Here is a 17,919-nt window from a genome sequence, read left to right on the forward strand (position 1 = left end):
CAGAACCCAGCGTGGATAGAGACCTCCCACCACGAGTAGCAGGTCAGCCAAAGACAGCAGACAGAAAGAGAGGAGAGAAGGTATGGGAAGAGAAAACAAGAAGGAAAACAAAGTGTTTCCTCTCAGCAAATATTGAGGGGTTTTCCACCAAAACTCTTTCAGCAGATGACCACATAACTGAACTACGACTGGGGTCACATGACTTAAAGACCTGGGTGATACCTGCGCTACCTGCAATACAACAGTGTGTACCACATTACTTATTTAAGTAATTTAGGGAGAAAGAAATGACTTGATGTGAGACGATGGTTAAACATATTTTGAAGTTTTCACTGACTCACTGAAAGTATCTTCTGGAACTACGACAAACTGGGACCTGATACGGACAAAGATCTTAATCAGGCTACAGCCACACAAGAGTGCGGCTCGGACCATCACTTCCTGACCGAGCTTGAGAGAGCTGTGATATACCAGCTGTGACTTTCAGTGACAGCTCCACCTCATTGTTAGTCCTGGAAAAGAAATGCGAAGTTTTACTTTGACATCAACTAAAGGGTTGTTTCTCATCTTCGTTATAAAACCATGTAGCCAAAGTTTTCAGTTTCTGAAAAGCAATACTCCCCCGCTGTGTCCGCACTCTGCTTGAACAGGGCTCCACTCATCTTGTTATGACAGCGACTCTCTGTTCTTCTTCTTCGCCCGTTTAAACAATGTTGTTTGGGTATTTAAGAAGAGTTTGGGATGTTGGAAAGACCTAGATGTGCTCTGTAACTCTGCCTCTAATAAAAGCCCATTTTTCTTGATGAGACTTTGGGGAATACAGCATGTTTCATTAACCAAGCACACGCAGCTTTATTTAGACTCCCAGAGTCCTCTCAGCCCCCTCAGAGACACACACACCGTTACTGTGAACCCTGCACGCACCAGGGGGTTGGTGGGGAGTGTATGAGCGTGGCTGAGTGGGAAGGGTTGAGCATGCTTACACATACAGTAACGATATACTGGGTAAAAGCAAGGAGCATTCAGAGTGTGTCTGCGGGTGTGTGTGTACCTGTGAGTTCTGTAAACCATCAGAGAAACTATTATAGAGAGAGACTGCGTATATATATATATATATATATATATATATATATATATTGGAATAAGTGGAGAAGGATTTGTGTCTGTATGATTAAAAAAAATACAACATTCAAGGTTTCCAATTAACGAGCCTTTCCACTTGTGTGTTGCTCCATCTCTCTTTGCCGCCTACAGCACATCTCACCTCCCTTCACACTCGGGCCTCTGGTTTGAAAAATGTGGCACAATAAGCCAATTAACAAGCCAGAACTTCACACATGCAACGAAATGTACAGTTTGCATAAGCACAGAAAGCATCTCAACTCTAAGGTCACTGAGTTTTAACCACTTCAATACATTTCAACAATGTTGTTTTAGCTGTGACAAAATCTACCAGTTCAATTTACCAGTTCTTACTGGCTGGGCAAGAAAAAGTGACAACGTCACCGAGTTTGATGTCCTAACACCAGTCTCATCTCATCCAAGGAAACCACGAACAACTAAACAAGTTTTCTGTTGTCTAACAAAAGATGCTGACATTGTTTTCAACTTTTATTTGGGGGAAATTTACCAAAAAATATTTATATCTCACCAACCTAACACCAACCATAACCGTATCCTAACCACACCCTAGCCTTAGACTCAACGTAACCTTAACCGAACCTTAACCTAGATTTAAACTAAAACTAACATGTCTTTAATTCAAAATGTAATGATTTTCATCTAATGTGGATGTACCGTGTCAATAGATTTAGATCTCCACAACCTAGAACGACAACACACACACACACACACACACACACAGGCAGGCAGAGGCAGCGTACCGGTAGACCAGCCAATAATCACCGAGACTTCAGAGACCTATAGAGATCACACAATCTGCCTCAACAGCGTCACAAACACATTGCACAAATTCATCACAAACAAAATCCTGTGCATAGTGTGTGCAACACAAAGCAAACAAGATGCTACAGGGAAATCCTCGGAGCATCTATACACGCTCGCACACACACACACAACAATTAAGCCCGGCTTTTGTTGTTGCTTACGTTAACCCCTGAGACACCTTACTCTGTCAAATGTGTGTTTTTAGAAGTGTGTTTCAGCAAATGTAGTTATTGTTGATGAGAACAGTGAAGCGCTGACTTCCCTGGAAGTGAACTGGAGTATGTGCTTTACCGAAGTCCCACTCATGCAGTCTCACAGCATGTGTACATAGAGACTATATTTATTTACGTGGCAGTCTGAGTAATTTCTGCAGATTACTGTGGGGAGCGTGTAGATGGCAGCAGTATCAAGAGAGAGAAACTGTTTTGTCATCACATTTGGAGCAATCACAAGAGCCTGTGTGTGTGTGTGTGTGTGTGTGTGTGTGAGAGAGAGTGAGAGCGAGAGAGAGTGAGAGAAGTCTTTATGACAAAGGAAGGTACCTGAAGCTCGATATTTTACAGCTCAACCACAAACTTTATTTTAAATAACTGTAAATAAAAACAAATCACAAATAAAACCAAAAATATAGAACTTGAATATTTTCATAAATTGTAAAACTACATTATATTTACTGCACTGTTAATAAATTTAAAGTTTTCATAGTGGAGCTTGTGGACAAACATTAAGGCGGAGATCAATACCTCTGAAATATTGCTAAGGCTCGACTGCAGAATACACAGTCCTGATAAATACTCATGTATAAATACACACACTGATATGTGAGTTCCATCTACTGCCTCTAACTTTAGCAATACACTGCAAGTATCTACACATGAGTTCAAGAGCGAGGATATCAAATCATAGAAATCAAAATGTATACGGTGAATTTATTTGTAAGTGTGAGTAGCGTCATCAACGTAAAATATGATGAATAAATATACGACCACAGGAAACAACCATAGCGCGTGGAAACGAGGGTGTAACCAGCTTCTTGACAGTGAAGGATTCAAACTCCTGAAAAAGTTTGTCGTACTAAAATAAACCGCTCACGATGGGAAAAGCAGGTTAACTTTTACCGAAGCTGTCAGCGAATGCCACAACACACGACAGCTCAGTACGGCCGTTTTGTTCCAATTTTAGATTTACGTCACATCGAGGGAGACGAGCCGCTAAGTGGAACAGAGAAGGAGAAGTGAAGTTATGCCTCTGCATGATGAAGATGATGATGAGAAACAAATATTTACACACATGTTGTCATCAATTATCCATGTGTACACTCACAAACACCTTTCCTCCTCTAACTCGCTCCCTGCATCACATTTCGTTTCTATCCTCCCTTGTTCATTATCCATCTCCCGTCGCATTTCTTCACCCCTGCATCTCTCCCCTCTGTGTCAAAATAGTATTTCTCCCCTGACCACTCATCCCCTTCCACGCTTTGTTCTAACATCCATCTTCCTCAGTCACCCATTGTCAATTTCTTTTTCATCCCTCTGTGTACTTTCCCTCCATGTGTCCTCCTCTCCTCCCCTCCTGTCCTCCACCACATTCCCATTCGCTTCCCTTCTATCCTCTTCTGTCCCATGGAAGCAGTTACAGCCTCAAAAAGAAAAAAGCCCTTTGTCTCCTTTTCCTCCGAAACAACACATGCATGCACGCACAGTATCAGGGCCATTTATTCCCAAGGCAGCCCAAGGCTCGGGTGTTCCCAGATCTCTTTGACGAACGGGTCACTGTGGCCAATCATGCAGCCCGGAGAGGCGGGATGTGGGTCAGCGTAGCCAATGATAGACTGGTTCTTCTCCCCTGAGCGGTAGGCTGATTGACAACTGGTGCTGGACAGAAGTCAAGAGGGTAATTGTCATCCGACTCTCTCTCTCTCTTTTTCTCTTCCTCTCTCTTCATCCGTCTGTCTCGCCTACTCATCCTAGACACTCCTTTTTCTTCTTCTTCTTCTTCCTCCCTCCTCCCTCACTCTCCCCCCTCTTACATCCCCACCACAGCCCACTTCCCAGCCAACGCCAACGCCACCCCCCCCCCCTCCAACCCGCTTTCTCCCTATAGCTCCGGAGGGATTCTCTCATTGGCTGCCCTTCCCGTCCCTCAGGAACGACTTTGTGACGCCACTGGCCGAGGGCTGATGCCAATCTCCATCCACAGCCCACCCCCCGGGACCCCCACCAACTTCAATGGCCTGTGTCAAACACACACACATATGCAAACACTTCCAGTCAGGGGACGGGGACAGAAGCTGATTAACCAAATACTTTTATCAGCAGTAAAACCGCTCTCTCTGCCTGCGTGCATTCTGAACAAAACAGCCTTAAAACACATAGACACACACGCTGACACACATCCCGAGCACTGAACCACTGGCCAGAAAACACCAGGCTAGTCTGGGGTTTGGGGTTTGGGACAGTGTGAGTGTGTGTGTGTGTGCATTTGTGCTTTTGTTTGTGAGAGTGCGTGTAAGGGGACAGAGGTAGCAGAGGGCTTAGATGGATGGCAGAGAGAAAGAACAACAACCAAACAAGCCTGGCGGACAAGCTCCATCGCCCTCTCTATCTTTCGCTCTCTGCTGTCCCTCTCTTTCCCTCACATCGTTTTCCCGTTTTCTCCCTCATCTCTGATCCAGAATGTTTCTACTATCTGATTTTGTTCTCAGGGTCAGCCAGTGGCACAGCGTTCACCCAGCAATCCTCATCTTTTCACCCATTCTGTCCCCCACCCTCTCTTTTGTTACCTCTGCCAATGAGGTTGTGTTTTCACCCGTGTCTGTATGTTGATGTATTTTTCTGCTGGATTATGCAAACGCTACTGACCTGAAAAGTTGGTGGAGGGACGGACCCTGGGAAGTTGCAGGAAAATTTAGTTTCCCTTTCTAGACAAACATGTTTTCATCAGCATTTGTATGACTGCTGGCAAGATCACGCAAAAACTACTAAACTTTAGGATGTGATAAGGGTCAGGGACAAACTTTCTTTGACACCTTTTTTGACATTTTCACCAATTTCCTATGCAGAGAATAATTCATGGATCAAAATAAAGAAAATCTGTCATCATTAGAGGACTGATATTATTACTTTTCAATTCATTGACCTTGGCGGAGGTACACTCTCCTGAATGCTGTGCAACCTCAGCAACCCTGAACATGAAGTACAACAAAAACAATTTCACCTCTCTCAACACCTACAGAGCAAGAACACTCGTTTGGCACACAGACACACACACACAGGAGCGAGTGTAGAGTTGATGTTCAGGGCCAGACAACACAGCTTGAGATTAAAGAGCCGCTCTGATCTGACATTTGTTTTTATGTCTGTCAGAGAGAGTGTGGCGGGAAGAGGAATCGATAGCAGAGGAGACAGGGAGAGGGAAGAAAAAGAGTGACGGGGAAAAAACAAGTAGAAAAACCAGGATGAAGGAGGGGAGGGAGGGTTAGAGAAGGAGAGGAAGGTGAGAAAGTGTTGAGGATGAAAGAGGCTGCGAGGAAGGACGAGAGGTGAAGGAGGGCAGAGAGGAGGAAGATAAGGAGTAGGACGGAGAGAGGAAGAGGAGGAGAGGGAACGTATTCCTCAGGAGTACCTCGACTCTGGGGAAGGAGCCAGAAATAACTGAACTAGAAGTCCCCCCACCATCTCTCACTCACACACACACACACACACACACACACACACACACACACACACACACACACACACCAGTGACAGGACTGAGCTTCGGTATGAAGACTGACTCAAATGTTGTCAATTAGACAAATTATGAAATATAGCAGTTATAGAACATGCTTATCCTATGACACACACACACACATCAGCATACATGAACAACAAAAGCAGTAGAGGCTGGAGGGTGGGGAGGAGGGGGGAGGAGGGGAGAGGAGGGGAGGGATACATAATTGCCTTCTCTTGTTGTACAGGCTCGGGAGTGCTTTTTGACTGAAGACACCAATTTCACGCTAAGGCATTATTTAGCTTGATACAAACTTGATTAGGCTTTACAGGAAGAGAGGGAGGGAGGGAGAGAGAGACGGGGAGGAAAAGGGAAATAAACAGCTTTGTGTCGCGCCGTATCGCTGGCGGACAGATTAACTCGCTCGTCACTCTGCTTCTGGGAGTAACAAGAAAAATATACACACGGCGCGTGTGTGCTCGGAGCGTGGCTGCTTGTTTGTTTGTTTGAGTAGATGTATAATCGAGCATCGTATGCGGCCGACAAAACGCACTTTCCGGTTTTTGTCTTGAAACTTTATCAGATCTGTGGTTAAAGATTGAATCTAAATCTTGATTTGTTTTGCTTTTGTACAATTCTTTCCAAACTACAGATTCTCCTCCTTCCCCCACTGCTTCCTGATGAAAGGTTCAATAAATTAATGTTGCCTGGCAACAGATACAATCCCAGCCAGTCAGCAGAGTTTTTGCTAATATTGCTTAGCAACAGATTTTCATCCCAAGGAGGGAAGAAATCAATCAAGGTTTGAAACGTGGGACTGACTCAGTGATGAGATATGTGAACCAAGTTCAGAAATATCAATATCTAGAATCTCTACTGACGACAGGAGAGTCTATAACATCTTCATTCAAAGTGTCGCAGGTCATTAAAGATAAAGGCTACAGGTAACGTGCATTTAAGATATAGACAGTGTCACAATGGTTGTGCTTTAGTAGTGTAAACCTGCTGTGTCAGAATGATGTCAATTAACAAGAAACATATTTGAGGAGAGGAGAGGAGGTGTGGAGAGGGGGAGAGGAGAGGAGATGAGTGGAGAGGAGAGGAGAGGAGAGGAGAGGAGAGGAGAGGAGAGGAGAGGAGGGGAAGCGTGGAGAGGGGGAGAGGAGACGAGTGGAGAGGAGAGGAGAGGAGGCGTGGAGAGGAGAGGAGATGAGTGGAGAGGAGAGGAGGCGTAGAGAGGGGGAGACGAGAGGAGAGGAGTGGAGGAGAGTAGAAAACCGGTTGTGCAACTCCCCAGACTGCTTATCAACTCTAAAGCAGACAGTACTTCTGCATTTTTAAAATTGGCTTGCACTGACCAACACTCACACACTCGCACCTTCTCACCAATCTCACCGTGCAATCTCTTATTCTCTTTCCACTCTGCTATACTTCTCCTCCAACACCATCTCCCTTCTTCATTTGCTCTTGACTCGGACATAAAGCTTTTATTAGGGACCGGAAAGAGGAGACACCACCTCATCCTCTTGTCGTTTCAGTTTCGGCACAATTGAAGGCTTTCTGAAATTTGCTCTCCGAACCGAACAGCAGGTCTGTCCTAAACTTATTCATCCTGGGAAAGACAGCATGATGTGAATATTTTTAACTCGTAAAAAACGGCAAACACTTCCCTCAACAACATCAGCCAGGAAACGCTTTGGATGATTTTTTTATTTTTTCTTACTTTACAATTACCTGGTGAACATTGTGGCGTGCTGTGCAGAGAGAGAAAGACAGAAAATATATTTTTAAGTAATAAAAACAGATTCAAATTCAGTTTTCTGACATGTTTCTATTCTTCCCTTTTCAGTATTCACCCTCTCTATCGCCCGCCTGCTCCCTCGCTCACTTTCTCCTGCCCGCTCTTGCTCCATTGTATGTCTCACAGCAGGTCGGCCGTGCCTTTTGACTGGGAGGTGAATGGAAAGGAGTTGGAAAAACCAACTGAAGACTCGAGCACTAAAAAGAACCATTGGTAAGACTATAGTGGGGCGCATTACAAAGACCCGGCAGAGTGTCCAATAAAAGAGGAACACAACACAAGCAGCTTGTTCTGTTGAAGACTCCACGCTCGGAGGACAATGCACATTAGTCTGGGTCCGTGGTGTGTGTGCGTGCGCGTGTGTGTGTGTGCAAATGAGTACGTGTGCATGGAAGCACAACAGGCAAAAGGCAAGCTGAAAAAATGAATGAATGAATAAATGAATAAATCAGCACAAAAGTGAGAAAAACTGTTTTGGGACCTCGATGGTTTGTGGAACACAGACATGGCAGCGTTTACTGCTCACATTACCACTGATGTGCAGCCACAGTGATATCAGGACAGCAGAGACTGAAAAAAAGACTTTGTATAATAATGAGATGAAGAGTTCACGCTTTCTGAGGGAAGGAGAGCTCTTTCAAAATCCAGATATATTTAAGCCTGATTAAGAAAACAAAATAGAGCAACTATCTGACAAGAGAAAAGAAATGCATGTATAAAACATGACCTTTGACCTTTCAGGTTAGGCAAGGTCAGAATCAAGTCAGAATAAACCTCCATCATTTCTTCATGCAGAGATTTTCCATTTCCTAAAAGTCAACAGTGTGTGTGTGTGTGTGTGTGTGTGTGTGTGTGTGTGTGTGTGTGCGTCAAAGGGAGAGGGGAGGGAGGGCGGCCTGATAAATATATTATGCATCAGCCAGGTGTGCAGAGGGGCACAGCTAATTGCCCCCACCACTAATGTTTAATGTACAGAATAGGACGGAGAGAGGGGGGGGGTTATTAGAGGGAGGGGGTAGGGAGCGCAAGTAGAGGGGGAGGAAGGTGTGAAGGGGAGGAAAGCAGGATGCTGCAGGGGGAGGCAGAGGAGGAAGGAGGGAGACACAAAGTGCAATTATGACCAAAATAGTGAGCTTGTATAGTTCCTCTATTACTTCTACATAATTTATCATAACTGAGAATGTCTACTGGCGATGTGCACGTCAGGGTCATGTCAGTGAAACCGACGCATCTCCAACATTTTTCCAGAGGCAACACCAAGCGTGGTTTGAAGCAAAATGGTTTTTTCATGTATAAATATTTAAATAATAATAAATTAAACCATAATTACTTCATAATAATAATACTAATAACAAATAAATTATGCAACTAATTTATTCTGTGTCTATTTGCTTAAGTTCGGCTGCTTGTCAAACAATATGAGGTTTAGCAGCAGTATCGCTCGTTCAGAGAAATTTATCTGCCGCTATAACAACTTGCGATGATCCATTTGGACAAAAAACTGATCTTCATTATTAAATTAGTTGGATATCCAATAAGCTCAAAGAGACACCGCAGGACATACAATAGGACTTAATTAAACACTCCGCTCTACACAGACAAACACACTGTGGGCAAATAATCCATGTTGACCGAAGGAACAAGTATAATCTCCAAGTAAGAGACTGCAGGAGGTTGCACACATCAATGTGCACACTCGGCCTTCGAGGAAACTTAGAAGGGCCCAAGTCCTCTGAGAATATCCAGTGGTGGGGGGGGGGGGACGGGCTGCACTGACTGTGTGTGTGTGTATGTGTGTATGTGTGTGTGTGTGTGTGTATGTGTGTGTGTAGTCACACCAGCATCATCTTTCTCTTCTTAAAAGCAGAGGTTATGGTCATGCACAGAGCTCAGCTACACTAGAAGCCTGTGTGTGTGTGTGTGTGTGTGTGTGTGTGTGTGTGTGTGTGTGTGTGTGTGTGTGTGTGTGTGTGTGTGTGTGTGTGTGTGTGTGTGTCTCCAGAGGGGCTGGGTGTGTGTTAAGGTCCAGTGAGTTTGCAGCTGATAAACACGGCTAGCTAAGCCGCTACAATGGCACAGTCCTGGCCCATGATGCCCCCTGTTCTCACACACTCTCACACACATGCACACACATGCACTAGTACAACAGGCTGGCTGCTGATAAGGAGTTGTCGCTGGCATACACACACCTCACTGAGGGACTTCACCCTTTCTGGGCACCCACACACACACACACACAGAGACACACACAGAGGCATGCTCACAACACGACAATACAAACTTGTGACCTTTTCCTTCCTATTATTTCAAACAAAACCAATTTCTCACTGCTGAAGGATGTTTCTTAATCTGGATTCATCAAGTCAACACCATTAGCTGCTGCTTGTTGTTTTCCCACAGCGAGTCATTAATTTCACAGAGGCTGTCAGGGATCAAAAAGATCACTTCACTGCCAGGTGCCCCAACGACACAAAGACACACTGAATAACCAGTATTTCACCACCGCTGGTGATTTTTTAAACCATTAATACAAAACAATTGAGATCTAAAAAGAAATAAAAGAGAAAAACACAAATCAGGGTTACAGATCTGAATAATTCAAGGGTCATGTGGGGGGGGGGGATATATCAGGCATATTTACGGGAATGAAATCTATGAGTGTGTGTAACGTGGTGCAGTTTGAATTGAAGGAGACTGCTGGGCCTTGGCACAGGGAGTTGTTTCTCCATTTCTGGTCACTTTGTGAACATTCATTTCTTTAAGTGGTGAGGAAAAAAAGACCTGAAATACTTTTACAAGAATTCTCCTCCTTTCAATGAGGCTTTTTTCACACAGCAGACACGTGACTTGCCAGAGTGGGAGAAGCACAGGTGGTACTAATACTAATACTAATACTTATACTGTCTGACTGACTTCGTGTCCCAGAATAAACCTGCACATAACACACAGACGTTTTCACACCTGAACGTCTGGACCATGGTCCACACAAAGGTTTAATGTTTTTCTTACATTGGTTCTAACTTGATCTGGTGACATCATAATGGTTTCATTACTACTACCAGCAAAACGAACGTCCTCCTCATTCATGATGTCATCGGCGGTATCGTTTAATGTCTTCTCAACAGTTCAGTTTGATCCACACTGAGACTGGTTCGGACTAAACTGAAAACTACAGTGGTCGGTGTCAAAGCTCCCTGAAAAATCTCCAAAGAATTCAGTGGTAATTATTAAACTCTTTTCACCAGTGCATTTCTTCCACGTCTTCAGTGAAAGAGGCCTGGTTACACTCGACTCTGTGAGCCTTCAATTGTGCAGTAATTTGGTTCTAATTGAGAGCAGATCAACATGACTCCAGTTAAATTCGATGCATGGTACTGCTGGGCTCCACCAATCACCAATTACATTAGCTTGTTTTGTCCTGTTCAGAAAAAAAAAAAAAAAAACACACACAACTACCAAAAACTCAAATCCACCCCCTGCTGTGAAGTCAATGGAATTTCTAACAAAGCTTTTAGAAAGCCATTTAATGGTTCAGCAAGCCTTAATGCAAAGCCGATACAAGCTTTTATAAAAGGAGTTTCTCAATGCAGCTGTGCGAACGCTGATTGTGCTATTGCTCACACTAGTTGTAGCGGCGCAGAGAAAACAAGATAAGCTGTCAACTTCTTGTTTTTAATGAAAAGCTAAGGAGAAGTTTGCGGTGCCCGAAAGCGTCCGTGCCCTCAGATGTACCTGTGCGAGAACGCATATTGTCGTCTTTCGAGTAATCCAAGCCACATGTGCAGCGTCTCTGGGTTTTTATAGGAGCCAGTCGCCCTATGAAAGTCTCTGCGCTCTGCCAAAGGGTGACATTAAAACTGATCTAATTGTAAAGCCAGATGGTGAGAGAGAGAGGGAGGCTGAGAGAGAAGGAAAAACAGACAGAAGAGTGAGAACGGGGGAAGAGAAATGGGAGATTAACTGTATTTTACTACGCACACACCAAACAAACTCTCATACTGCTGCTGTCAATAAGCTCTAATATAAACAACAGTGACAGGTGCACACTTGGCCGGCGATTGGTTGATTTTATTTTGCCTTTGTAGGAGAAGCATAAATAGATTCAGGAACCATAAAACCAGCTTGTAACCTGACGGCATTTCCCAGCACAATTAATTTTTACCCACATTCGGGCGGGTTGGCAGTTGTTAATTTCAAGTCTTGAGCAGTTAATTGACAATAACTTTAACTCCAGGCAATGAATAATTACTATCCCAGAGTCTCTTATTAGATTTAAATCACATACTTACATGAAAAATCGTGTCGACCGAATCAGTGTCAGAAAGTAAGATGGTGCGGCTGAAATGAATCTGCAGCTATTTAGAGAAATCAAATTCATTTCTTTTTCTTCCTTAGAAGTAAATTGAATGTCTCCGGATTTTAAACTGTTTGTCAAACAAACATAAGATAGAAAACTCTAACTCCAGATGTTTTATAGATCAAATGATCAATAAACAGATTAACTGGTAATGAAACAGTCTCGTTGTAGCTCTGGTGGAAAATACACAACAGCTTTTCTACAAAAACAAACTTGATAAAGCCAAAACTAAAATTAAGACGGTAATGCTACGTTTTTATAGTTTATACATGCAAATTTTTTTTTCCTTAAATAATGCAAACTGTTCATTTTGTTCTTCATCATTTACAATTTTCTTTGAGAGAAAGATAAATCTTGAACAAAACTCTGACTATAACAATAAAAACAATATTATTTAAAAACAAATAAAATACATTGTAAAAATTAACTAAATAATTATTTAAATATCTTAACATACAGATTAGAGTGCAACCGATATAGAAGTTGTCCGATGATATATGAGCCTTACACAGACATATACGTTAATATTGCTCATATGAAAACTTTTATTTTATTTTATAAACTATTATGTTTTAATTTTACATAGAAATACATGTTTATTCTCTCCACGGCTGTATTTGTGGGTTTTTTTAGATTATTTCTAATAAGGTTTATGGTTGAACGGTAAAATATTAAGCCTCAGTTACAATTCTTTGTCATGAATGATGGATAATGAATTCTTAAAAATCATTGATAAAGCTTCAATATAAAACAGTCAACATCTCTATGGGATATATTTTACTGCTTAATATCGACATCGGCCACCAACACTCCATCTTGTACCTGTTATTGTTCCGATCAGTCATCGTGAAAACTCCCATGATTCAACTGAAACTCTGTTTATACAAACTGGAAGAAGTCGGCGGAGCGACAGACGAACGTGAAGAGCAGTGGCGAGAGGGGACGAGAGTCACAAACAGAGAGCGAGCGAGAGATGCAGAAAGGAGGAGATTGAGTGGAAATGATGCCACTAACCCAGAAGAGCTGGACTCAACACAGGGAGACAGTAAACTCCCCCCCCCTCGTCCTCTTTGGTCAAAGGACTCACTTGGCTCCACTAACCATAAACTACGCTCTAAACAAACCAAATAAATGCTCAAAACTAAGTGCTCCCTCTCTTCTCCCCCCGCTCCGGTCTCACCCGGCCTCCCCTCCCCTCCGTCTTCTTGTCATATGTGCTCAACTCCCGTTTAATGTCCTGCAAATGAAGCGGATTTATTAATGTGTAATTAAGTAATAATCATCGCTACATAATGCATGAAAGACTCGAGGGGCTGAGAGCTGAGAGGGAGAGAGAGACAGGGAGAGATAGGAGGTAGCGAGGCAGACGGAGGTTTTCGCTGCCTCGCCTCACTAAAGACACACATTAAAAACGGATTAATCCACTGAAATAATAGTTTGATAAGAGAGGAGCCGCGCTCTCTCGTCTCTTCCTCCTGCTCACCCCTCCTCCCCGCTCACCCCCCGTCAGCTCGTTCCACGGCCCATCCTCGTGTTCAATTAGCAAACTGCAATTAGTTAAGTCCCTCCACTGTTAACGAGGCCTGATCACTGCAGAGGCTCCACTGGTTAAGTAATTCCATCAAAAGGAACTTAGATGCAGTGGTGAAACATGGAGGATCAGTGATATGAATTGAAACACTTCAGTTGGTTTTGGTTTTGATCAGGTTTTCCTGAGAGTGCGAAGGTCCCGGAAAGAACTCATTCAATTTTGGGTTCAATCCTGACAAATGGGTGGAACCAGGAATTTCCACAAAACTTGTTGGACGAATGGGACATGGTGGATCCGGACAAACAGGAGAGATACTGGATTTTTTTCCCCCCACTTTCTTTAACACTACAAGATGCAACCTACTGAGAGTATTCTACTCTTTTAAATAATCATTTCTCTTCCTCATCTTTAAACCACAATCATAAAAGGCGGCTGCACAGAACTGAAATTGCGTCTTTCGTAGAACGTATGGAAAAAGTGGATTAATATGATTCGAATTTTACATTACTTGTCAGTAATCACTGTAAATAAACTCCCCCACTTTCTTTCTTGTTTTTTGTAACAAAAACACTTAAACCAGAGGCCGGGCCGTTCACTGGTCAGAACAGGTTTCCACTATGCAGTGGTTTTGTTTAACGCATCTGAAACGACCACAAATCAGTGAGAGTGATGTCGCTGATCCTCCTGTTCGGGTTCAAAAATAACACACAGTTCTTTTCAGGCCAGGCCAGTGTGAGTCAGAGTGAATCTATAGAAGAAGATGGATGAGGTGGGACTTTGTGCTTGTTTGTTATTGTTTTGGCATGCCTGGCTGGCCAATAAGTCCGAGAGCGAGCCAGCGCAGTCATAGTTGGGTGAGCAGGTGAAAGACGGAAGAACATGAAAACACAGATAATCCCCCGGCGATGCTCACCTCGTCCTGGCCTCCATCACTCCCACCCCTCTGCCCACTCACCTGCTATGTGCCACTGCACAGCCCCCGGACACCTCCCCCCCCCACTCTACCCCTGCATCCCCCACCCCTCGCCTCCATCTCTTCTACAAACCTCTCTCATCTTCCCCCCGATGCCATGTCTTGCCAAGCTGTCAAAGGGGCAAGGTGTGGAGGGCAGATAGCAACACGCATGTACACACACAGATGCATGAGTACACATACACAAAACACAGGGTGCTTATGCAAGCTAGACCACAAGGGCTGCGTTACCTTTGCTGCACACACACACACACAAACACACACAGAGGTGGTCGTCTGCCTCAGCTTTGCTTCGCTCTGCTTCACTTGGCTGCCTGACTAAAGCTAAGCTCTCGTTATCCAGGCGGCTGAGGTCTCACACACAAAGACACACACATGCGTGTCCATGATGAATGCAAACAAATATAAGAATGCAGATCTTGTGAGCGTAAGCACATATGCACACACACACACACACTGACAGAGCAGCTGATGTGTTCACTGACAAACTGCACCGGGCATCACCATCACTTCAGCAGGAGGCAACAACCACATATTAACCTCATCATTCAAATCAATATCGATTTTCATTTCCACGCTGAAACAACAAATCACCTGAGATTCAATCAGGTGATTTAGTAATTTATCGATCATTCGCTGGTTGCAGCTTTTTAAAGTATGACGATTATCTTGCGTTTCTCCATTTCAGGAAATTTTTATTCAATTGTCGTTTATTTTTTTACTGTTGGTCGAATCATTTTAAGACAATAGTTTAGACTCTGATATCATTTGATAACCATTTAATCAACAAGGCCTTTTCTAAATTATTACATTTCCAAACATTATGGCCACGGATTTATCTTAATTAAGAGAAAGATAGAAATGAAAATGCCTGGAAAAAAGTTCAGATATACGAAGAAAACCTCCTCAGACAATGAAAGTGATGATTCACAGATCATGTTGTGTCTAGAGAAAGATAAGAAACTGTGGTGGCAACAGAGCCGCAAGTAAAACCTGCATAATCGTCCTTAACACCAAAATTCTTTAAATTCTCGGACAATTTCAACTTTACAAGATGCAATTTCCATAAAATGTGCTGTTGTTGGCTGCAGTAGAGGAGTTTATTCTTTTCACACCACTTGAAAACTGAAACCAGCTTTACAGCAGATTCCTGAGGAGGCTTTGGAATCTGAAGACTATCGGATCATATCAGTCACATCCTCTGCATGCAGCCGTACGTTAGTGTGTGGACGGAGCTGTTTTCTGCACATGCACCCACAGAAAGTACAATAATACACGTTGGCGGTGTGGCAGCCGCCTCCTTTTGATTGATGAAATGAAATCCCACCTGCGATGAACCAGGCTTAACTTCATAACCTGTAGGAGAAGCTTAAGTCCTGCAATCAAGGTCACGCTGCTAATTAAAGTAAACCACCCAGTGCACTGCTTCTCTTCCAGATATACTCACAGAAAGGGAAAGCCTATATGATGGAGGGAGGACATGGAAGTGGGGAGGGGGGGGTGGCAACCACATGGTCAGCTCCTCCCGTTGCCCATCTGGGTCCCATAAAGGAAACATGGAGGCCAAGGCCACCGCATGCACCCTCATGCATGATGCCCACTCACCCATGCAGAGCAATGAATACCATTTTTACGGAAATGGGGAAAAACCGAGGCCTCATTTTTGCAGGATTTTTCAGAAATCCCATAAACAATTTGCACTTTCATGAATTTTTAGGAAAAGGGAATCCGTCAGTTCCAGCCCTGCATGTGCACACAACCTGTTCTGCTTCTCAAATTGAGGAAGGTCGAATAGATTTTCATATGAAACCTGCCGGCATGCTGCAAGAATAAATAGAGAGATATTCCATCAGGTGTGTCTGCATGTGTACACAACCTTCCATCAAATGCATGCAGTGGCTTCCTCCATTTAAAGTAGATTTCAGACATTGGGGCTTTTGTTTTGGGTCAAATTTTTTGATTTGCCCGTATAGAAATGTGAGGGACCGTGAGGACATGAGTGACTGGACGGGGTCAAACAGTCACATTTACCAAGCAGCAGAGTGCAGTTTAGGACAAGAGCAACAAAAAGAGTAATCCAGATTAAATGAAGTGAATTACAAGTAAAAAGGGGGGGAAAAACAATGAACACAGAGAAAATCACACAGCAGAACAATTCCAAACCAAATCTAAACACTTGTTCCAGCTTCATTTCAACAGTGAGCAACTACAAAACAACTAGTGAAGGAATCAGAGACCAAACTAATCCTGAAGTGACAGTGATTCACCTGGTTGTTAAAACTACACACACACACATATGGGGAGGGGGGGTGCAATTAAATTAGTGAACTCCATTAAAACCTGGTTGAGTGTTTGTTTTTTTTAATTTGGCTTCACTCCTGGATCGCGTTCACACGAGGCGCAGAGGAAACTGAGTCTTACCTTTAACGGAGCGCGGCTTGGCCTGTTTCCGTCTCGACATCTCTGCTCTTCCTCTTTTTCTTTTTTTTTTTTGGAAAATCTTATCTCTGGTTGTTTTTCTGTTTTTATTCGTTCCGCTCGGTGTTTTCAGGGAAGCATACAGGCGGACACAGCCGGGTTATCTTCACCTCCTCCTCCTCCTCTTCCTCCACCACTTCGCTGCTGCTGCTCCGTCGCCTGTTGCAATGCGGCAGCTCCGGTCGGTGAGCTGGGGACGGGGCGGTTGGTCCGGCGGCAACGCACCGGGGGGAACTTGGCGTCCTCCTCGTCTGTGTCCCGCACAGCGTGTAGAACAACCGGGGACAACTTCCCGTTCACGTCCCCCCTCCTTCTTCTTCTTCTTCTACGGTGACAGTCTCTCGTCTTCTTCTCTGCGTCTCCCCTGTTTCGCTTCTCGCGGCACACACCTGAGCAGCGTCCCGCGCTAAAAGTGGCAGCTGCGCGGTGCCACCGGTGCCACGGCCGTGCGTAACGGTGCCGGCGAGGAGAAGACGCAGGCGGAGGATGTTAGTTTTCAGGAGGATTTGCTTTAAACGTCCTCCCCCTGTCGCGCTCCTCTCTTCTTCTCCTTCCTTTTTTTTTAGTTTATCGCAACTATATTTGGTTTATCTCTTCCCTCCCGGAAAAGCGGCACCGATCCGAGCCTCCTACGCTCCGGTCCCGCTGATCTACACTAGGCAGTGGTGGTGGTGGTGGTGGTGGTCTGGTGGCATGGACATTGCGCTCTTCCCCTGCGTCTCCACCCCCGAGGGGAACACTGCTCACAACCCACGCTTTCTTTCTTTTAGTTTTTTGTTTTGTGGTTAATATTCTCCAACGCCTTTACGCGTCAACAGCAGCCTGATATTTCCACTCGTCTAACCCTGCGCTCGCCTCTGTCTCCCTGCTTTTTCTTTGTCCTGACTCTGGCTACCAGTCTCCCTCCTCCTCCTCTGCCTGCCTCTGCTGGCGGGGCTGCGGCGCAGACACACATAATAAAGCCAAGGCAGGCAGTGCTTGGCTGGAAATGTAGCCGCGTCCCAGCAGGGGGATGTGAGAGAAGGGTCCCGGCGGGGGAGCGCTCTGATCCCGCAGGGAGCAGCTCGGCACAGCCCGGGTTGGCTGAGGCAGGAGAGAGGCAGGAGAGAGGCAGGCAG

General features: G+C 44.4%; 1 protein-coding gene across 2 annotated transcripts in view; it reads right to left on the reverse strand.

Moving 5' to 3' along the window:
- znf423 (zinc finger protein 423) overlaps positions 1-17,919 on the reverse strand; it is a 128,726-nt gene extending 110,807 nt beyond the window's left edge. The window contains exon 1 of one of the 2 annotated variants that reach the window (XM_069527954.1): positions 16,745-17,919. In XM_069527954.1, the coding sequence (XP_069384055.1) occupies positions 16,745-16,784 (40 nt within the window). In that variant the 5' untranslated portion in view covers positions 16,785-17,919. The remainder of the gene's footprint in view (positions 1-16,744) is intronic. The other variant, XM_069527955.1, reaches the window with a different exon arrangement.

Source organism: Paralichthys olivaceus, chromosome 7 (assembly GCF_024713975.1).
Source record: "Paralichthys olivaceus isolate ysfri-2021 chromosome 7, ASM2471397v2, whole genome shotgun sequence".
Classification (NCBI taxonomy): domain Eukaryota; kingdom Metazoa; phylum Chordata; class Actinopteri; order Pleuronectiformes; family Paralichthyidae; genus Paralichthys; species Paralichthys olivaceus.